Source organism: Strix uralensis, chromosome 5 (genome assembly GCF_047716275.1).
Source record: "Strix uralensis isolate ZFMK-TIS-50842 chromosome 5, bStrUra1, whole genome shotgun sequence".
Lineage (NCBI taxonomy): Eukaryota > Metazoa > Chordata > Aves > Strigiformes > Strigidae > Strix > Strix uralensis.
Window position 1 is genome coordinate 45,796,814 of NC_133976.1, and position 23,850 is coordinate 45,820,663.

A 23,850-nucleotide genomic window follows, 5' to 3' on the forward strand; every position below is an offset into this window, starting at 1 on the left:
AATAGCATGATTATAGTAAAAAAATTAAATGTAACAAATACTATAATAATAAGACAACTATGTATTTGTTTGTAGTCACTCCTAAAACATGCTTGACATTTCCCTATCTATAAGAGCATAAAATGAGAGTTTAGTGATGCACTTCCATTTTTTTTTTTTTTTCTAAGCTTAGGAAAAATGCTTACAATCACCTGCAGACAACTTATAGGGTTCACAGCAATGTTGATAATCAGTTTTGGGAAACAAAATAGGAACAAGTTTTGTTCTTAAACACTTCTTTTACTTTGAAAAGAATGCTGTTCAAGAAAATGATGGCTTTAATCCTAGACCTAAAAAAACTAAGAGAATATCCGCTTCCCAAACTGAAGGAAATAATTCAGAAAACCATATATATCTATGCTGAAAAGTGCAGGCTGTAAGCGTGACTGTTTTCCTGAGCTCTAGTGATTCCTTGATTTTCCTTGAGAAGAACTTAATTTGAACTAAAACATACTCCTACTTGGAAGACTGAAGCATTAGTCTCAAATTTCAGACATCACTTTAATAAAGTAAAAGTGAAAGATAAAATATTACAACTGTGGTGCCTGTTTATTAATAAATGGGAAATGCAAGAAGGTCATGGAAAAACATGAAAGTCTCTACTACAAGCTACTTTGACAGAATGGTATGAAGAAACATAATTACTCTCTGGTATTAAAAATACTGTGACAAATCTAAACTAATAAGGGAAGGATTTCAAGTGCTAATATAGTTTCTTTTACAAAAAATAAATACTGTAAGAAAACAAATGAAAAAGAGAGGTACCAGAATTCCTGAAACGTGAGTATGTGCCATAGTAATCAAATCAGGTACATTAAAACGTCACAGATACTGGATGTTTTAGAACTTAGGTACTGGGTAAAGCATACATCAGATCTCATGTTGTTGTCATAGATGTCCTTTACTGAACAACCATCTTCTCTTATGCTTTCTGTCATGCCTGGTAAGAACTTCCATAATATTAGAAAAAGTATGATTTTACCTTTTAAAAAATTCCTAAAACTCATTTTGGTCATTATACTAGTAAGAAAACTTGACAACAGTTGGGCTACAAATGTCCTGACCCCTCCATCTACAGCACCAGACAAAAATCTTTTGTCTGCATGTCTCTCATCTGTTATATAGCAAACCCTTTAAGGCAGTGACTGTTTTTTATTGCCTATGTACAGTATTTGCTGTAATAGAACTTTGCTCTGATAATTGATAGTACTTGGCATTTGTGCAGCAAGTTGGCAGGACAAAAGAAACAGCCCAGGTTTGTCTCTGGCAGCAGATATTTATCTGCTGACCAGCTGCATTAATCTGCTGAAAGAACAAACTCCAGCAAATACAGAACTGAATATGGGCTGAGAACAATAAGTATTTAAAGCTGCTATCAGCATTATATCCCTACTCCTGAGAGGGCTGGTAGCTTCGCGAGGTGAGGTCACGGAAGGGGAAGGATACTGCTTTAGGAGAACCTGCTGAATTATCAAGACATTTAGACAGCTTACCAAGTTCAAACAGCCATCTGACAAGGGCTAACCAGACTCCTATTTACAGAGCACAAGCTAATGATACTCATCTACCCAGGAAGAAAGGCTGCTCTTCACCAAGAATGGCTGCTCCAAAAACATCTCTGATGTTTGTTGCAGCAGATCAATAGTCTGTGTCCTCACAAGCACTCTCAAAAAATGTTGTGCATGCCTATAGTCACACTTACACTCCCAAAGGAACAAAAATTCGAACAGTTACAAGCAACACATTCTGAAATTCATCCATTTACACTTCTCAATGTATAGAAAAATATAATTCCAAGAGATAGTAAAAGATTGAGGGAGAAACCATTTCCACGTACTGAGGAAACAATAGGCAGACAATACTTGATGCGAGCAAAAAAGTTATCCAACAAAAATAACTTTAGAGGATTACAGTGCTCTGAGTTTAGTCTCAGTCCATGACCTTTGGCTGGCAGGTTTTAGAAGTTAACATGTTGCTTGTTATGAAAACAGGACACAGCACACAATTATCAATAAAGTAACAATTATATTTTTAGGGATACTTTTAGCCAAGAAGGACTTTCTAGAATTATAAATTCACTTCAGCTGTTAAGAACTATTCTATGGTATCTGTCTCACTATTGTTCCCATATTGCTTTTCTGCCAAAAACAGACATAATGTTTAATGTCCTATAATGGTATTTTCAGATCTCTCTGAATACTGCCTTTAGCTTTAGCTGAAGATCTGTGGTTGTATGCTACACACTAAGCAAAGCTGAGTTATTTCTTGCTAATAAAAAGATAATTATTAGATATAATTGACAGAATAAAGATGATCATAAATACGCTGATCAGTTTCAGCATTGAAGAAAATGGTTTCAACTTTATTTTTAAGGTGTCCTAGGAAAAAAATGGGTATTTGGATATACTTTTGAAAACATTACATAATTTAAGACTTTCCTTAATCTCAGTAATATTTCAGTGTATACTCACTGCTATAAGGCCCCGTTTACCTATGAAAAAAGTGAAAAGCAACAGTAATAATCATTTCACAGATTTTACATTTTATAATAAATACATGACTATTTTTATGCATGGTCTGAACACATCCCTGTTGTAAATACTTGACACTTACATGTATATTCTATTTCAACTCAAAGTGAGGAAACTTTTGTCATTAAATATTACCTTGACAAGGTTGGTTCAATTAAAGAACCAGCCCTCAATTTCATTTGATCCAGTTCAGATCTCAGTTTCTCAATTTCTTCGGCAAGTCTTTCCTGGAAACGAGAACAGTAAGATATACTTGTGATACAAATTATGTTTAGTTTATGGGATACTGCTCTCGTAAAACTAAACAAGTAAGATAAGATAAACTGAACATAGCACTGACTATAATAATAAAAGTCAGCAAGCTCATTCAAGTCTCATTATTGCTTAAGACATATGCATCAAGAGGAGGTTGTATAGCACTCTACTGTTTTTCCACTATCTGGAAGTGATGGCAGGACACATTTGTCCTTGAAACGTACTTTTTTGTTCTTATACAGCTAGGATGAGGAAAAGAAGAAACAGCACTGATCTGTGCACTAACTGCACTCTGTGGCAGGCATAGTTCAGCATGTGACACGACATTTGCCCTTTAGAGATCACGATCACGTCCTGGCTTTTTATTTACTGACAGAGACACAGACTTAGAGACAACCACATTATAGGTGGCTTGTTGAACAGCAGCTTTACAGCTCGCTCATGGGAGCTCATGAAATTCCAGTGCAAGGTGCTGCTGGTAAAAAATGAGTGTGTGCCACAAAAAATGGATTTTTGGAACCAACTAACAAAAAGGCTATTGACAGCAATCACTAGGGAAAACAGCGCTGTTCTGAAAACTTACAAATAATTATTGTCTACTAATAAAATGAAATCAAAGAATTTTAGAAGAAATTAAGAGAGAACATGGCATGAAGATGTAACACTACTGTTCCTAGAATTTAAAATGTTCAGGATTCCAAAATGCTAGGAAGGAGAAGGATCTGCACTGAAGTAATATCTGATTCAGTAACTCTTATTACAGTATTTTTACACTATTTCTTGGTTGAATAGAATCGCTGAGATGACTTGCTGGTCACTCTACATGCATCATTTGCTAGTTATTTAGAGATTATTAATATCTGCTGTTATGTCACAGAATCATCTAGGTTGGAAAAGAGCTAGAAGATCATCTAGTCCAACCATTAGCCTAACATTGACAGTTCCTAACTATACATTATCCCTAAGTGCTATGTCAACCCGACTCTTAAACACCTCCAGGGATGGGGACTCCACCACTGCCCTGGGCAGCACATTCCAACGCCTAACAACCCATTCTGGAAAGAAATGCTTCTTAATATCCAGTCTAAACCTTCCCTGGCACAACTTGAGGCCATTGCCTCTTGTCCTATCACTTGTTACTTCCTTAAAGAGACTCATCCCCAGCTCTCTGCAACCTCCTTTCAGGTAGTTGTAGAGGGCGATGAGGTCTCCCCTCAGCATCCTCTTCTCCAGACTAAACAACCCCAGTTCCCTCAGACACTCCTCGTACGACATGTGCTCCAGACCCTTCACCAGCTTCGTTGCCCTTCTCTGGACACGCTCGAGTAATTCAATGTCCTTTTTGTAGTGAGGGGCCCAAAACTAAACACAGTCATCGAGGTGCGGCCTCACCAGTGCCAAGTACAGGGGTAAGATCACTTCCCTGTCCCTGCTGGCCACGCTATTTCTGATCCAAGCCAGGATGCCATTGGCCTTCTTGGCCACCTGGGCACACTGCTGGCTCATGTTCAGCTGGCTGTCAATCAACACCCCCAGGTCCCTCTCTGACTGGCAGCTCTCCAGCCACTCCTCCCCAAGCCTGTAGCGCTGCTGGGGGTTGTTGTGGCCAAAGTGCAGAACCCGGCATTTGGCCTTATTGAAACTCATACAGTTGGCCTGAGCCCATCGCTCCAGCCTGTCCAGATCTCTCTGCAGAGCCTCCCTACCCTCAAGCAGATCAACACTCCCACCCAACTTGGTGTCATCTGCAAACTTACTGAGGGTGCACTCAATCCCCTTGTCTAGATCATCAATAAAGATGTTAAACAGGAGTGGCCCCAAAACCGAGCCCTGGGGGACACCACTTGTGACCGGCCGCCAACTGGATTTAACTCCATTCACCACAACTCTTTGGGCCCGGCCATCCAGCCAGTTTTTTACCCAGCGAAGTGTGTACCCATCCAAGCCACGAGCAGCCAGTTTTGCCAGGAGAATGCTGTGGGAAATGGTGTCAAAGGCCTTACTAACGTCAAGGTAAACAACATGTACAGCCTTTCCCTCATCCAAAAAGCAGGTCACACTGTCGTAGAAGGAGATCAGGTTTGCCAAGCAGGACCTGCCTTTCATAAACCCATGCTGACTGGGCCTGATCATCTGGTTGTCCCGCATGTGTTGTATGATGGGACTCAGGATGAGCTGCTCCATCAGCTTCCCAGGCACCGAAGTCAAGCTGACAGGCCTCTAATTTCCTGGATCATCCTTCCGACCCTTCTTACATATGGGCGTCACATTGGCCAATTTCCAATCTGTCGGGACCTCCCCGGTCAGCCAGGACTGCTGGTAAATGATGGAAAGCATCTTGGGGAGCACCCCAGCCAGCTCCTTCAGCACCCTTGGGTGTATCCCATCCAGTCCCATAGACTTGTGCATGTCTATGTGATGTAGCAGGTCACTGACTATCTCCTCCTGGATTGTGAGGGGGTCGATCTTCCAGTCTGGCTGAGGAGGCTGGATTCCCTCAGTACAACTGGTCTTGTTATTAAAGACTGAGGCAAAGAAGGCATTAAGCACCTCAGCCTTTTCCTCGTCGCTTGTTACCATGTTTCCTCCTGCACCTAGCAGGGGATGGAGGCTCTCCCTGGTCTTTCTTTTGCTGTTGACATACTTATAGAAACATTTCTTGTTGTCCTTGATTGCTGAAGCCAGATTAATTTCTAGATGGGCTTTAGACCTCCTGATTTCTGCCCTGCATAGCCTCACAGCATTTTTGTCATCATTGTGACTCACTAGCCCCTTCTTCCAAAAGCTGTAAACTCTCCTTTTCTCCCTGAGTTGCAGCCAAAGCTCCCTGTTTAGCCAGGGTGGTCTTCTCTTACAGCTTCTCTTACAGCACCTGGGGACAGCCTGCTCCTGTGCCACTAAGACTTTCTTCCTAAAGAGCGCCCAGCCTTCCTAGACCCCTATACCCTTCATGATTGTCTCCCAAGGGATCCTGTCAAGCAGGTGCCTAAACAAGACAAAGTCAGCCCTTTGGAAGTCCAGGATGACAGTTCTGCTTCCCCCTCTCCTGGCCTCTCTAAGAATAGAGAACTCTATTATTTCATGATCGCTGTGCCCTAGTCAGCCTCCAACCGCCACATCATCCACCAGTCCCTCTCTGTTCACAAAGAGGAGGTCCAGCAGGGCACCTTCTCTGGTCGGTTCACTCACCAGCTGCGTCAGGAAGTTGTCTCCCACACGTTCCAGGAATCTCCGGGACTGGTCCCGCTCTGCTGTGTTGTATTTCCAGCAGATGTCTGGGAAGTTGAAGTCTCCCGCAAGAACAAGGGCAAGTGATCGTGATATTTCTCCTAAGTGCCTATAGAATATTTCATCCACCTCTCTGTCCTGGGTGGGTGGCCTATAGTAGACTCCTACTTCAACATCTGCTCTGTTGGCCTTCCCCCTGATTCTAATGCAAAGACACTCCACCCTGTCTTCACTACACTTGCACTTAAAGCAATCATAACAGTCCCTAACATACAGCGCCACCCCACCACCTCTCCTTCCTTGTCTATCCCTCCTAAAGAGCTTGTAGCCATCAACTGCTGCTCTCCAGTCATGGGAGACATCCCACCATGTTTCTGTTATAGCCACTACATCATAATTTTCCTGTTTCATCATGGCTTCAAGCTCCTCCTGTTTCTTACCTGTGCTGTGTGCATTGGTATACATGCACTTCAGATGGGCTGATGTTTTGCCCTCTTCCCCCTTCAAATCTAGTTTAAAGCTCTGTCAATGAGCCCAGCTAACTCCTGCCCCAATATCCTTTTCCCCCTCTGGGACAGGTGCATCCCATCTGATGCCAAAAGGACTGGCGTCCTGTATACTAACCCATGATTGGAAAATCTGAAGCCCTGACAGTAACACCAATCTTGGAACCACAAGTTCATCTGTTGAGTTCTCCTGTATTCTTCTTCATTCATCTCTGCAACTGAAGGGATGGAGGAGAACACAATTTCTGCCCCTGACCCCTTAACCAGTTTCCCCAAGGCCCTGAAATCTCTCTTCACTGATTTAGGACTTCTCCCGGTAATATTGTCGCTACCTACCTGAAAAAACAAGAGAGGGCAGTAGTCCTTGGGTCTCACTAGAGCAAGGAGTTTAGCTGTGAGGTCCTTCACCCGGGCCCCAGAGAGGCAGCAGACTTCCCTGTGAAGCAGGTCCGGTCTGCATATGGGGCCTTCGACACCCCTCAGAATGGAGTCACCCACTAGAATCACTCTTCTGGGGTTCTTTTTTAGAACTGGTTTTAATACCTGGTCTAGAGCGACCTGGCCTTGGTGGACCTTGATCTTCCTCCTTGTTTGACTCATTTTCTTTGTCCTTCTCTACTTCATTCAAAAGTTCCAGGGCCCCATATCCGTTGTGAAGGGACACCATGGAGGGTGAGGGAGGTCGGGAGAGGATTTTCCTGCCTCCCTGAGCAGGAACCTATTTCCAGCCTCCCCCATCTCTTAGGTCCCCTCCTTTTGCCTGGCAGCAAGAGGATGAGGGATTACCTGCCTCGTTTGGAGCCTCCATTTGCTCCTGTTGCTTCAGGGGTGCTAAGGTGCTACTCCACCAATCAATTTCCCTTTTGCACTCCCTAATACTTCTTAATCTTTCAACCTCTTCTTTGGGTTCTGCCACCAGGCTGAGCAGGTCATCCAGCTGATCGCAGCGCACACAGGTGTTGTCACTGCTGCCCTCCAACAGGATTGACAGGCTCAGGCACTCCCTGCAGCCTGGGACCTGGACCACTGCATGTTTGTGTGGCAGCTCCATCTGCGTTGCCACATTCTTTCTGGTGGTGGTTTTGATGCAAGTGGAGACCATGGTTCAGTCTACTCGTGGAGGATGATGAGATGACAACTAGCTCAGATAAGTTCTAGACCCAGGAGATGGACTGTGCCCTGTCTGCTCGTCCTGCCTGCGTGAACTGCTGTGCCATACTCTTCTGACGCGTCACGCCCTGTTTGCCTGCCCTGTTCGCCACGCCCCAGGTCGCTCATGCTCCCTGAGGGATGCTCTTGCACGTGAGGGGTGTTGGGCATCATCACTCCATGTCCATCTGTCCTAAATTGCTTCATCAATTTCTTAATCAAAGTGGAACAAATAAACCCTTCAAGGTGGGAGCTTAGAAGCTCTGGAGTCAGATGTATGTGGTTGTGTGTGAAGAGAACTCATCTCCAGTTGAGTGGTAGCGGAGGTGTTCTATTTATTTCACTTCTCACCCTTAAGCAAGAATCAATAAATACAAAAATATCTTTGCAAAAATACTTTTGAAACAAATGTAGATTTTTACACCAGATTTTTAATTTTTGTCAAGAGTTGATATGCACATTCAAGCCAGAAAATGGACTGAAAAATAATTAGCCACTATATTCACTTTCACTCAAACGCTACTAAAACAGTAAAGTTAGGTTAGAGATAACATTGGAAAAATACCTTCTTTACACAGACAGTATTGGTATCCATAATTCAGGTTTAGATTCACTGGTAGCAAAATAATAGAAACTTTTGTTTCCACTGATACATCTTTAGAAAGGTTGGTGTTGTTATCTCACTCAATGGTGAAGTACGATCCTGATTTTCTGACACCTAAATCACCTTATAACTGTGGTAGTACAGGACAGAAATTTTAGTTATTTAAAATGGACTTCAAGCTCCTTCTTGGGACTTTAATTTCTCTGCCTTTCTAGAAGGTTATGAATGTAGATGAAAATAACAGTTTATTTGAACAGATACTTCTTTCGTTATTTTTCTCAAAGTTCTTGATTTTGGATGTCATATGATATAATTATATTAGTATTGAATGGAACGATGTTTTTTTAAATTCTATAAAATCGCTTTTAAATGGATTTGATACATTACAAAAGCACTGTTGTGAATCTGAATGCAGATACATTTGTGTATCCTACTGCGTTCAGGGCAAGTATAACTTCAAAACAAAATCCCAATATTTGGGATTGGAACAAATATTTATAATTTGACTGATTCACTAAACAGTATTAGGGGTTAATTTGCAATGAACTAAGAAAGGCCACTTTGAGCTATATTTAGCATAATGCCATGCACCCATTAAGAAGAATTGCATCAAATCAAGGAATTACATTCTTCATTATGAAAGTGTAACCAGTTATGCATACAGCTCTGTTAAACAAGACTTTTTCAGAATTAAAACTGCTAGAATAAAAATTCCAGAGCTGGTAAAATCAATATGAATTTTAGCATTGAATTCCTGAGGCTAGGATCTCAACCATGAATTTAGCTGAGAACAATTGTTAGAGACCTGTAAAGGATAGTTAAGGCATCTGGGCGATTAAAGGAATTATCACTGATGCCAGGAAGATTTTACATGCTAGTTGGATAATTAATAGAGCATATACATATTTCCAAATAATAAAGATATAAATATTGATAGAAACAGATAAAATCACAGTATTTTGTAGTACCTTGTCATGTAAAGACTCTTCCAGATTTTTCCTGAAACTTTCAGATTCTTGAATCAAAACATTCTAGAAATAAAAAGAAGAATAATAACAAAAATGAGAAAGAGATATGCTAAATATCACCATATACATGTAGACTCCATGTACAAGTTAGCAAAGTTCATATTCACTGGACTTTAATTTTAAAATTCTTTAACGCTTCAGTTTGAGTATATATTAAATTTTAAACACTGGAAATAATCCAAGCATGTAGGACCATGTTATTTCAAGAACAGTAAAAACTTAGTATCTTCCTTGAACTGAGCAACTGTCACATTCTTACACAACTATTTCTCCCAGGTTCTTCTTTTGGCAGGTCTATTTCTTGCTTCGTATGACATTTTGTTTCAATGATATAAACCAGAAGTACATCCTCTGAGAGGTTCTGAAATATCCTTCTGAAAGACACTGAAAGATTCCTCTCAGATCAACTGAAGGTAAGTAAGTAGAAGAAGGAGAGATTAAGGAGGGTCAATATAAAGGTCATAGGATTTGAATTTTACAGGCCCACTGTGCCTCACATCAAGGAAACCCTGTAAATAACATTCCCTCTCCAAGGGTAGATGCTCCTTCTCATGTGGTGACAGCATTTTACTCTTCCCAGAGGAAGTGAGGTGAAATCAGCAGGTTAAAATACAGGAATGACAGCACATCTGAAACATGGCAATTCCTCAGTTCTCGTCCACTTTCTCTCACTGCCTCATACCATGTCGTGCACTGGTCCTTTACAAGCTCTTCATCAGACTCCCTGCTGATAAGACGGACTCATAATATTCAGCATATCCAGTTTGCAGTAGTTCTGGAGAGATGCTTAAGCACACTCTTGAATTAAGAGTTGAATGTGTAACTTAGATCATATTTGTGGTAATATTTGGTAACACAAAATCAGCATGATGCCTCTATCCTGATAGAAGTAGAACATGTTTCCTACAGGAGAATCTTTATTAAGCTGAACTTTATACTGCTCTTTGCACTGTACCTTTTCTTCAAGTGCTGCCATTCTCTCTTTTAAGTGTAGCTGTAGGCGTTCATTGGATTCTGTCAAAAGTCTGTCTACGGTATCCGATAATCTTTTGTTGTGCTCCTCATTCATTTTTTCTCTTTGCCTTGCCTTTAATGTAGAATAGAAAAGACAGATTGGTAGGGTCCAAAATTAACCAGAACAGACTTGTATAATTAAAATTTTAAAAAAAGCTATGGTAACTGTATCCATTTAAAGAAATTCCTCAGGAAATGTAATTATAGTTACAGATTAATGCACTTTCATTTTTGTATCAGCAGAATACTTCGAACACTGCAACTACATGTAAACTGGTATATTAAGATGGTTAAGTAAAGGGGGAAGATGCTGCCATCACTCCTAAATAAAACATTTACCAGTAGATAGATTTTTGTGCTGGAGTGCATAATGTAGTGCTATATTGACAAATTAAAAGAAAAGTACACATAAGTTGTCTGCAATACACATACTCTTTGAAGTTCCTGATTCTTCTCTTCAAGTTGAGCTTCTAAGTGTCTCATACGTTCCTCAATGTTTCCATGTCTTTCTTCTGCCTGTAAAAAAATAGAAAGACTTGTTCTGTAATTTAAGTGGCTTCGTAAGTTTTTATTTCAGTAAAGGTTAAACAAAACATAAAGCAAGCTACTACTAACTGCAAACTTAGTTTTCCGAAAAGAAACTTTATTTAAACAGGCAGCTGAACAGCATTGCTTGAAATGTGTCAGCTACAAAGGCCTGTTACATCCAAGCATCAGCAAAACATTGGAGTTATTTATGAGCAATGAAATCAGCCAAATGTAACATGCAGACTGTGCATGGTTTGAACACAAACCTGCCATCGTAATATTGTAAGCTCCTGAAGCACTGAACTGCACGATGGTTGATTATCAATAAAAAAAAAAGTTAAAGAAAATGAAAACCAATCAGATGGATTCTATTTAGCAATAGAAAGTAAAGTCCAGTAGGACTACCTTCCTACGTATGGAGATCATTTCTTGTAGTTTAGCTTCCATAACATATTGATAATCATCAGATGAGGTAGAAGAGGTTGGATCAGACTAACAAGTCAAGGAAAAGGAGAGGGACAAAATTGAAAAATCAGAACTAAAGACACTGACACTGAACAGAACACAGCACAGAATGCTTAAAAGAAAAGTGTGACTGAAAATTTAATACTTTTAACTGACAGATTTTTACATGGAATAAACTACACTGATACTTGGTGAATATGATGCAGTTGATGTGGAGAAACTCAAAATAATGGAATGCTAAAAAAGCTATCAACCTACACATGGAGGTTCAAGGTTAGTGATGGCTGGCTGATGACATATTACTATAGAGTGGATTCAAAGCAATACTGTCTAATCTAATGTTTTTGTTTTTTAATTGTGACAAACTAAACACCAGAACAGAACTCTGCAAGGCCAATGTCAGAATGTCCTTTATAATAATCCTATCATTTTCTACAAATGAAAACAATGCATAAATACTAAATTAATGGATCGGTCAGTTACAGAACTGTGCAATATTATGGTACATTCCCTAATTTCTAGAAAACAGAAGGAACATCAAAAGAGACAAGGCTCAAGCTTCAGTATTCCATTTTAGAATACACTACATAAGCCTTTTCGTCCAAATAAACAATATAGATTTCATCACTTTGAAAAGATCCACCCTGGTGGATCTCTTTGGAAGATCAAGGTCATGAGATAAAAGAAGAACCTATAAATAAAAATTAATTAATAGGAATGAAAAGTAATTACTGAGTATATAAATGGTAATCCATTGAAATATTCATTACTATTTCTGACAGAAGTTGACCTTAATTAGGTCATTCATCTCAAAACATGAATATTCATGTTATTGTCATCAAACAAGGCCATGTTATCATTCAAAATGAAAAAAAAGCTCTTAAAGGGAAATGCTATATTGGATTTGTTGCTATGGAAACAGTAATGTGCACAAGGCATATAGACATTGCTACTGATGACTTTGAGTTGTGAGCTCACGGTTGTCAAATGCTATTTCACTCTGTCAGATTTAGCCTCTCTCAAAAAGAGATCCTGAACCCCATCTTTAGATGAGCAAACTTTAATATGTACAAGAAATACTAATTTTACAACTGTATTTTTTTAGTGAGACTGTTTTTCATATTGTTATCTACTAATGATTTATCAAAATAATTAGGAATAGGTAAGTAATTCCAGATGTAGATCATAACTTAAAATTACCAAGCAGTATTGTCAGGACCAAAAGATCAGACAGAAAACAAGCCTGTGATCTAGAGATTTACAAATGTAAACTACAGTTTTTGATATGAAGACATCCATATGAGAAAATCCTGCTTTGTACAAATACAAGAACAATGCTTAACTTTGAAGATCACTACTATTCTTTTCAGAGTAAGTATATTCACAGAACTCAGATTCTTGCAAAATTTAAGGGAAATTCAGTACACGTTATAACTAAGTTAATTTAATAAGTACAGTTATTGTTTCTGATCATGAAGCAGGCATTCTGCGATGTATTTGAACTTATCTGAAAATATATTGTCTATTTACTACAACTTGGGCCAGTGACATTCCTTTCATTATTTTTTTTATCTGTTAGCTTTACATATTAGTTTGTTTCAGCACACCAGTGATAATGCATTGCTTCCACACCCAACTGGATAAAAAGAAAGATAGGGTTGAAAAAGTTAAGTCCCTGTGATTGCAGAAAACCAGATCATGCTAACCCTTTCACGAAGTGACCAAGCTTTATCTTCTGTAGAAGATAGACTTTTCCCCCTTCTGAGTCCTGGCTGCACTATTGGTTCAAGGCCTTCCCTTAATGCATCTCCAAGGGTCAGGAGAAGATCTGAAATCATCAAAGCTCTGAGCTGCTGATGAAGAAGGCTTAAATAATTCTACCTCTTTTGAAACCATTTTCACTGAGGGAGATATACAACCCACTGGGGGTATCATCCTACAAAATTAAGCTACTTAGAAGCTTCATTAGCTGACTGCAAACCTTAAAAGCAAGTTACTTAATCTTCATTGCTTCTATACACTTAATTGTAGGTTAATGCAAAATATGCAGATAACCATAGTAATACTTCTAGGTTCAAAGGGGATCTCATTTAAGCCTTCTGAAATCTGGTGCTGTCTGTCATAACCCATCCTTGAGAAGCTGGTCTAGCTTCCTATATAATTTACATTTATTTTTCAAACTGAAAAATAGATTTTTCAGTCCAAACCATGCCATACCTTATTTCTTAGCAGGAAACAGTCTTTTCAATGCATAAAATAATTGTGGTATTAGGCCTAACTATTATTTGGAAGAGGAAGAAGAATAAAATTATTGTCAGAATTATGTATATTATCTGAATTCTTATACAGAAAACATGATGTTCTCTTAAGATTGTTATAGCTAAGTCTGTTATTTTGTAACTTGCTACAGTTTTAATAATTCTGTAAAGTAGATATTTAAGATATATAAACCTTTCTGCATAATAGCTTGCAGTTATTTCACTAAGAATATTAAAATGTTGATAGGTACATCCTTGTTAAAAAAATCTTTCTGAATGTGGCTCAGAGCACCTGTACTTCATTTTCCAGCAATGAAAGAAAACAGAGCTGATCTCCACATTCATCTCCTTTTACATCACTTTAGTAGGACAAAGAGACTTTAAAATTAATTAAAATTCAATATCCCTTAGAATAAAAATAAATGTAATTATTCTAAACACCTCAATTGCATTTGAATATTTTATGTTTCTTTTATCTATATGCATTTTATTTGTTTGTTCCTAATGTGTTATTCTGTATTACTCTAAAAGAACCAAATTATTTAATAATTGATACATTAAACAATTAGGCTCAGCTGCTTGTCTGGCAGAGAACAAGCACAGGTGAGCAGCCTTAGTATCTACTCTGGGCTCTAATGCTATTTAGGGATTTTAACCACTGGTTATTATGTGCAAATGCAGGAGCAGCCCCTGCAGCAGGGACATGAATCAAAAGGGTGTCCTCTGTAAGGACTAGGGAGACAGAAACACATGTACATACTCCCTTTTTCTCTCACTTGCAGAAACTCACTTGTAGACAAAGAGCAGCTCCTCCACCTCCTGGTGTGCCTAGCTGGAAAATACTCCCAAAATGAAGGTTTCAACACCTCTCATTGCCCTTTATGCTGAGGAAGGCCCCAACCTAGGTCTCAGAGAGCTTACTCCAGACAAAAAGACCTAGCAATTCAGCTAGGGAACTAAGGGATTTGCAAATGCCTCCTGCACAGACTTCTCCACACCACACTGTTAGGATTGACTGACATGCCTATGGCAGCTACATTTTTTTGTTGTCCATGTGTGTTAGTCAGCCCCCGACATTCCCACTGAAATAGACTCTTTGAGAGACCTGGGAGCCTACCATAAAAATACTGAATGTCTCTATCTCTGCCTTGAGGTTTGAGGCACGAGGCAGAGGCTGAGACACCAGTGTTAGTCATGTTCTTGTAGCAGAATTTCAGATACATGTGAGACAGAAGGCATAACTGTGGACTCTGAGGTTCATAAACAGAAGTTGGATTTCTTCTGACTTGCTTTGCTAGGAGTTAATTGAGTCAAAAGCTTTCTAAAGTGGAACATGTGTGACTACTTGCTTGGCAGACCTTACCCTACATTCTTCTTTTTAATATACGATTTGCATGCCTGTTTGCTAATACTTTATACAGGAGGATTAGTAAGACACATGATGCAGTATTCAGCAACTAATATTTAAAGCATTTAGCCAGCACATTCAGTTATAAATAGATATGCAAATTGTGCATCTTAGATTGGATTAAAAATTTATGAACAAAAACTAACAATGTCTGACCCCTACGAGATACCCGCATGAGTCTTAATGCTCACTTTGCACCCTATATGCACCCTATATGCAAACAGCAAAGAAATAGCCAGTATAAGCCAGTAACAGGCAAATTTTGCTTTGAGGGAATACCGAAGCAGTTTGTATTATTTCTCTCTAACCCTGTTAAAACTCTGCTGCTGCTCCTGCTGCTAATGCGCCCACAAATAAAATGTTGCTTTCACATCATCTGTTACTGTTGGCACTGCACATTTTCTAGGTCTTTGCATCTTAGTTGAAAAACAAAGTCCAACTTCATTTACAGAAAGCACCTGTATGGTACAGGTGCTATAATTTTTCTTACTCATGCTGAGCTGCGGGAACAAATTTAAACTTTTCTAATGGTACAAGCCAATTTCTACTTTTGTGACCTTGACTTTTGAATACCTGTTGTCTCCAGATTTTCTACCGGCTTCTTACGGCACACATCCTTTTGCTATCCTTTGAATGAGTGAGTTATTCAAGAAGAGAGAATGCATTATTGCATCAAGCTATGTAATTGAAGGTGAAAATATGTGATCATGGTGACTGAGTAACAACAGCTCACAAAATTATCAGCTACTTGTTCACATGTTCACTTCTTACAAATGTGACAAAGTATGTTGGCTTAAGTCATCCCTTTTTCTGAAACCAAACTTTTCAGTTACTAGATATCCACACATTCTTGCCCCTCCTTCATTTCCCCACTATCTTTTACATCTCCACTAGGTTTAGTAAGCAACTCCTTCAATTTATTTCTGTCAAACTTGCTTCTTTCATTTCTTCCTTCTGTCAGGACAAAACCTTCTGTGGAAAGGGAAGCACAAGAGAAGGGGTGGTTTGAGAAGATAGTACTGTGTTATAAATGTGGAGTTTTCTTAGACTTCCCTCCCCATAGAAGACTTCTTTTTTTTCCCCCCAGAAGATTTATCAGATTCCTTCTCCAGCTAACACATCTGTCTCTTGTTCTGAGAGATGCTTCTGTTTAACCATATCCACTTCTTGCGGGATAATGTCTTTCCCTGCTTTCCATACTTTCCGCTGCAGACCTTCTCTTTTCATTTTCTTGCAACTTCCCTACTTAATGCAAACCAGACCCCCACACTGTCACAAAACAAGCATCATGTCCCACTTGCCTCCAACTTTCAAGTAATTTTTTATCACCTTTAAAATAAGCTGAAGCTGTTACTATGCTAAATGTGGTTTATTATGATTATGGTTTCCTCTTCTCTATCTCAGTGCTTCTCTAATGCAGCTAAAAAGCACTGTTGGTATTTCTGGTGATCTGCATACAGGAATGATGGAGTAAAATGTTGACTGCTGTCTTGTGATCAGAGAAGTGACATGGTAGCTCTGCTGCACAAGCACCCAAAGGGGAGAGTGACTAATAGTGGGAGTGAGTGAATGGAAGAGGGAGATGCTGGTTGTCTCAACTAGACCCCTCCTTGAATACATGCAAGAAGAAACCATATTTACAGACTAACCATCTCAAGATTTTGGATGCTCCAATGTCTGTCCCTTCTGAGGAAAATAAACATCTTACAGGATAAAGAAAGGTTTGGTTAATATTGGAGGGAGGTTCTTTCTACTACCAACTGCCTCTTCTTCAGGGCAGGCAAACAGACCAATACTGTGAGAGTGAGTACAAGGTGGCTCAATGAGTCATGGCAGTCTCAACCTTGAGATACATGCTGAGAGCTGTGCTACTTGTCATGACCAGACAGATACCAGTGCGACGGCCAGGCAGGACAGCACAGTACATGGTATCATGCTGTTCCAGGTTAGTCTGCCCCAGGCTGACTAACCCTCCAGTTGCTCACCCAATGGGCAGAACACAGTGAAAACAAAGCCAAAGAAAAGTTCAAATGATTCAGGTAAATTTATGGGTACTTATCTGAGTTCACAGTATAGTCCAAACTTTTGGAAGTTCACTCCTTATGAACTAGTTTGGGCATGGAAAAGTAGCAAAAGACATTCACTAACTCATATATATAAAAAAACAACTAGTTTTAAAAACTGACACCGTAGAAGGATGTCATTCTACATCCTTCTTTTGCAGAAACCCAAGCCAGATTTATTATGAGTATCATAAATTGAGTGCTATGAGGAGGAGTATAATAAATTGAATGCAGAATTGTAACATGCATATTTGAAACTTGAGAGGAGGGGAGGGAAATCACATCCAAATCCAGAACACATTTGTTCTGTTTTATCTCCACATGTAAATACCTGGTGTTATATTTTACCCGCAGTGAAGCAGTCATGGTTTCCAGTTATCCCATACTACTTTTTAAAAAAAACCATGTAAAACATATTTGGCTTAACTCACCTCTTTCATATGATTGTAACCCCATTAATCTCAGAGAAGCCACTTTTATTGAGGTAGTACAAAAGAAAGGAGAATCAGTTTTGACTTTTTTGCAGTGCAGAAGGACTAGCTGATTCAGGGCACTCATCTTTTACTTAGCATACATGAACATGCAGTGACCATAGCTCAGGTAGGCAGACTTAAGGTAGTCTGAAGCCAGCTAATTTGAGCCCTACTGACAATGTGTATGCTCACAAAGCTCAAAAAAAGGCAAAATTAATTAAGCATTATTCAGCCCTTTATGTAGGTCTTGCAGCTTTCATTGAATAGCTAGTGTGGTAACAGTACACCGGCTAGCTAAAACTACTTAAGTATGCTGCAGTGACTACAGTGTCATCCTTGGTTTCAGGCTACATTTATGTGATCCATGAAAAGTACTGGACTTTAAACTTCAGAGCTGTCAAAGCAGAACTTTAATAAGCTCTACAGTTTGCAAAGATGTTGTATATAAGAAACATAAAACACAGGCTTATTTGGCCTGCTGGCCAAATTCTGACATTCTTCTCCATGTCATGTATATAAGTTTCTTCAGTTTTTCATGTAATCACAGAGAAATGAACAGAACCAGCATTACAGTCTGATAAACTTCTCAGAGTTTCCCGCTTGGCAAAAACTTTGATAAAGTACAAAGTGAAATGGGGTGGAGCAAGCATCAGCTCCATTCACAGCTCTCTAACCACATCCCATGAAATAATGTAAGAAGACAAACAGAGATGTATACTGCAGCTTTATGGTCACAATAACAACAGTATCTCATGGAAGTCCCTGAGTGCTCTGCATGGTTGAAATGGGATTTCTTCTTACAGTATTTGTCATTAATATATGTTAAGAAAAACGCAGTTGCAAGAAAAGACATGCTTGAGACTGCAAAATACTTACTGGTGCCTAATTGCTGGAGAAATAACTCAGGAAAAATCCTCTTAAAATAGAAAACAATATTTTTAAGCTACTGAGGGCATTAGAATATGTGATTATTTGTTGAATCAGAAACAACTGGAAAAAAAAAGTTAAAATGCCAAGAGATTGCTCTTATGAGCGCCTGAGTTTTTATTAAAATGCAATGACATTTGTTTGGTATTTCATGTAGGTCTCTTTTTGCTGATTCTTCTTTTTTTCCACCATTTTCAGTCTCTCTTTCAGATTCCCACCCATTCATATAAACCTAAAGTGGACAGCACAAATTCTTGATTACTGAATAATGATCTTGCCTTAATAAAATTAAAAAACCCCAACCCAAATTCCCCAGAAGTCCCTCTTTCTTCTAGTTCTTAACTAAATTACTTAAAAATCAGACTTTATTAATGAGCTGCTCAACACTTAAGGTTTCACTATAAATACAAACATGAGAATTTAAAAAAAAATGCCATCGAATTTAAAAAGAGCTAGGCACATAAATAGCTAGAAACATTCCTTGGCAATAGAAAAAGGAAAGCTTAGATAAATCAGAATGATATGTAATACAATCTCTTAAATGTCTTTTTCTTTATTTGTCTGATTTTAAGAGACGAAGAATAAACATATTTATATGTCTTTATGAAGCTGATAATACCTGAGCTATAGTATTAACTACATGCACGCCTGAAAGTATTAGACGCCAAATATGAAAATCACACTACTGAAAATTTATTTTTATTTTAGTTTTCTGCAAGAAAGTTGCCATATAATAAATTTATCAGAAAAAATAGTTTGAAGTCCTCTCAGGGTTTCACATTTTTCTTTCCAGATATCTGATACAAAGAATCATTCAAAACAAACTTTGAAAGTATATACTGCAAGTTGTCTTCATTTATGTTACACAAATGATCCCAGCTGCCACTAAGATTTGATTTTATAGCACTTATTTGAATGAAAATAATTGTTGTTTCATATACATAGTGTATGAAAACGTCCAGAAGAACTAAGTGTAGGAATGGGACTTCCCCCCACCCCTCTCCCCTTAAATTAGAAACTCTTACACAGTAAAATGAATCCATTTTCTTCTTTCAAATTAGCTTGATACTACTTCTGTTTAGTCCTTGAGGTGAGGAATCAGGATTCAAATCAGTGTGAAACAGTGGGTTTTCTGAAGTGAACCTATTTCTCAGGGCAGTACCTTAGTCAGAGCTGCAATTCTCTGAGCCAGTTCAGCCTCCACTTCAGGTAAGGTTTCAGCCTTCCTCATTGTCTGCTGCAGCTTCTGCTCAGCCAGCTCCAGACGCTCTTGCAGCTGTCTGTTTTTGTCTTCCAACTGAAGGCCAAAGAGAGATAAACAGGTATAAAAAAACCCCCATAATTAAGATTTTCCTTCAGTTTCTTAGGTATTGGAGAAGCAATCAAAACTCACTACAAAGGCATAGATACTCCACAACCTGTGACAGCTTATTGGAGAGGTATTAATTCAAGCATGGAACAGTGCAGGCTGCCAGTCTTACTAATCATGAGTGATTTGAGGCTCAAGGATCATATGAAGGTGAAGAAAAGGAGTTGTAAATGGCACTAATGAAGATGAACAAAAAGCTCCTTTGATCGATATGTTGTTTATCTGAGCAAAATAAAAGTACTGGTGCCAGTAAAATGAGAATTTTCTAAATGGAAATACTGAGTCCATCTCACAGAAAAGTTTATGTATGAGTTAAAACGGCAAAGTACTATTCCAAAAGGATAGAATTCCCAGCAAAGTTTCTGTCGCCAAATGCAATTTTCTGAAGAAATGTCAATCATATATCAGGAAATGTTAAAACTGACATTTCATTCATGAGCCATAACCTGGTTGCTATTTGCTAAAGGTGCAGTGATATTGTTCATTGTGAAGCTACAATTAAGTCTTATTTTACAGAGGTGAAATTGATTAATCTGTGATAACCGTTAAGGAGAAACAGGAGGACTTTTGATAACTGCAGTATTTTCTGCCTACTGAGAAGCACTACATGATTAAGAATTTTTTAATGGCTTGATGTTTCCTACTTTCCTGCTCATTCCAGGCGATAGAAGACATAATGAAAAAGAGGAGTGTGCTTTCAGATTCTTTTTTAGTCCTTCAAAAGCATGAGAAGGTAGGCTTTTCACATCACAATCCTGCAAATCAACTTTAAGTCTGCCTGTGTATATTCTAAGCCTAGTTCTATTGATCACTGCTTTGAGTAGGTAGACCTCTGCAGGACAGCATGACTTACATTGGCAGCAATAAAAACTCAGATGCAGACACCTTACTCTTCCATTGCTGGGTGGTTTGGGTTTTTTTTCTAACAATTGAAGATACCTCTTAAAATAGTCAAAGGAAGCTGGCAGAAGCTGGAGAATTTGAGTTCTGATGTTTTTATTTCCCTGAAGACATAGTCACATACATATATACACATACACACACACACAGGGATGTATGCATGTGTGTGTAAATATATTTGCACACAAATCATAGAAGCAGAGATTATCATACAGGTTTTTCCCATATAGCATTTTATATTGTTTGAAGACATAGGTGAAAAAAATAAAGACATCTGATACTCGGGCTGAGGAGCAATTTCATCTTTTACAGTTTGAATTATATTAATTTCATGTTAGCTTTCAGTTGACATTGTATTCTTCAAATTACAAACCAGTGTTTTCTATTCACTTTACACTTCAGCTTTTGGAATCACCATGGAAACAAAGTACTATGACAGAAAGCTGTACAGTCATGTTATAATCTTTTTAAAAAGATGTTCACAGATAGTTTAGCTTTGTAAATTTTTTTTTTTTTTTACACACTACTGATACATGAAATCTTTAGAATATATTGTGTGCAAGTTTTGATCTTTCCTGCAGAAGCAAATGTCTTTTGCTTATACTAATTTTTTTTAATTAAATAAAATTCAGAAAATTGTTACATAAGTAGCAAAGATAATCCTTTACTTAGGGGATATGACTGTGCATTTATGCAAGACACATATTTTCCAATGTTAAATGTACATGTTGATTTGGTATTCACAGTTGTAGTAGCTAAAATGAAGCTTAGAGGTGCTGAACAACTTAGGGGTTTTTTTATAGATTAACTGGTCTGTTGACTCAAAACAAACAGATGAACCTAGTGGAAACCTCCTACTGTAAGTCTGCCCCCTTTTTTGCATTAATTTTTATGTCTGTATGAAGAAAGCAACTGACTAATGCAGATACTGCACCTGACGTAAGATGGCTTCCTTGTTTGCCAGTTCATTTTCCAGCTTATCGTTCATGTCATGTATGGAGGTGGATTCTCTCTGTGCACTGAGGTAGCGCTTCTCCAGCGTAGTTATTCTCTCTTCCATATCTTCCTTTTGTGCCATTGCCTAGTGTGACAGAAAAACCCATAAAGAACCATGCAATTGAAATGTTACAAAATTCATTTTAATGAATTTTCATACATTTTAATTTTCATGCTAACAGTAGAAAGAGATGTAAGGTATGCTCAGCAGTAATTTTTCTGTTTTAAATAGAATTTATTTTCTTTGGGATTTCTCATAACTACAATATTTAAAGCAGTAACTGTTGAGTAAAGCAAACAGAAACAATCCTTACTTTTATATATTTTTCTAGTTTCTATATTTTTCAGTGCAAAAAGCATAGCAAATGAAGCTCACATTTACTTGCTTGCTTCTTAAACAACATCAGGCTTGATCAGAAAATAGAGAAACTGATATAGTTACACAATAGAAGAAACATAGCGCAGTGATGTGGGGAAAAAAAATCTATATGCACATTTCTACTTTTGTTCCTGGGTCCTGCTAAAATTTTCTGCCAAAGTACATGTAGCAAACAGCCCATGACATGCCCTGAAATTTCAGCAAAACAAATGACTGTACTGTTGGATACATATTATAACCATAACATATGGGTATGTTATCCATATATGTTATTGATAAGGATTTCTTTAAAGTCTTGAGCTGTTTTTATTCATGTATTACAAGCTGGCCTCACTGAAGTCAATAGCTGTAAATTAGATAGATTAATCCTTAGTCTGTCTATTACATTGTTTATTTCACTTCACTTAATTTTAGTGAAAGCAGAAAATCTTATTAGTTTTAAACTTGTGTCTGGCTCTTGACAAGACTTACAGGTTGCCATGTAATCTTTCACAATGAAAATATTTACTGATGAGCATGCCTTGCTGTTTGTATTGTATTACATTATGAACGCAGTGTTGAAGTGTGATTATTTTTCAAGTAAGACACAATGAACATATAAATGGATCCAAACAGCTAGTCCTAAAATGGACCATATTCAGGTGTTCCTTTTGCATATTGCTGGAAAAAAACCATAAAAATAGTAATTATGTATGTAATTCATTAAAAACATACAGAGAAAAATCAAATAATTTATCCAAGTTATAAAATACTAAACTACCCTTCTTGTTGCAGATATTTCTTTTTTTGCATTAGGGAGACTATCTTTTGTGGCAGTATGAAATGATGAAGACAGACACTTCCACCTTTACAAATACTTTTCACAGCAGATTTTGCACTGACATTTAGTAATTATTCCACATGCAAATGTATCAGTGGTCACTCTACTTAGGAAGCAAAGGGCTGAAAGCAACTAAGCTTGTAGCTGGTGTAATGTGGTATTTAAGAGAGAAACAGCAAGTGGCAATCAAGGATCCGTGAGACAGCAATACTTGTCAAAATGTAAATGAGAGTGGAGGTATTAGAGACCCCTAGTGATATAATGTAGCAGTGGTGAAGGAGAAACTATGGGTGTAAAGTATTCCTTGTAACCAGATAAAAATATACAAAACTTAAAAGAGGCAGGGTACAAAGATGTGAAGACACTTTGAGGCTGTGTCGGGCATCAGAAGTTCTGAAGGAACATTTCTTCCAGAATACTGGAAATAATATATATATACACATATATAATATATGTTAAATTCATACATACAAATTCATATATACATACACACAGACATATATATAAATCCATATGAAATACCTACATTGTAGGAAGCAGTGTAACAGAAAAATAACTACTCTAATTTCAAAATACTAAAATAGATTCTAGAAGCCAACCACCCACACATATTGAGAACATCCATGTAAGGGAAGATACTCCAGGGAGTACTAAGGAGCACCACAAATTTAAGAGGAGGAAAGAAAAGTAAAATTGAATTATATTTCCATTTATTGAGAGAAGGGAATAGCATATTATAACAGGAGTAATGAAATTACCACACATGAGTAATTATAACTGATTAGGTAAATAACACCATTTTATAAAACAGCCCAGGAGTTTTAAAAATGTACTTTAGACTATCTACATGACCAGCACCTCTATTTAACACGGTTCATCTTAAAATAACTAAAACTTGCCAGAACGTACT

At 38.0% G+C, this 23,850-nt stretch overlaps 1 protein-coding gene across 13 annotated transcripts in view; it reads right to left on the bottom strand.

Annotated features, from left to right (window-relative positions):
• PPFIA2 (PTPRF interacting protein alpha 2) overlaps positions 1-23,850 on the bottom strand; it is a 359,571-nt gene that overhangs the window by 50,621 nt on the left and 285,100 nt on the right. For 7 of the 13 annotated variants that reach the window (XM_074870679.1, XM_074870672.1, XM_074870673.1 and 4 more), the window contains 7 exons: positions 21,680-21,826; positions 19,639-19,773; positions 11,288-11,374; positions 10,787-10,870; positions 10,296-10,427; positions 9,281-9,343; positions 2,706-2,797 (listed from right to left, as the gene is read on the bottom strand). In XM_074870679.1, coding sequence (XP_074726780.1) covers positions 2,706-2,797; positions 9,281-9,343; positions 10,296-10,427; positions 10,787-10,870; positions 11,288-11,374; positions 19,639-19,773; positions 21,680-21,826 — 740 coding nt within the window. The remainder of the gene's footprint in view (positions 1-2,705; positions 2,798-9,280; positions 9,344-10,295; positions 10,428-10,786; positions 10,871-11,287; positions 11,375-19,638; positions 19,774-21,679; positions 21,827-23,850) is intronic. The other 6 variants (XM_074870681.1, XM_074870680.1, XM_074870675.1 and 3 more) reach the window with 1 other exon arrangement.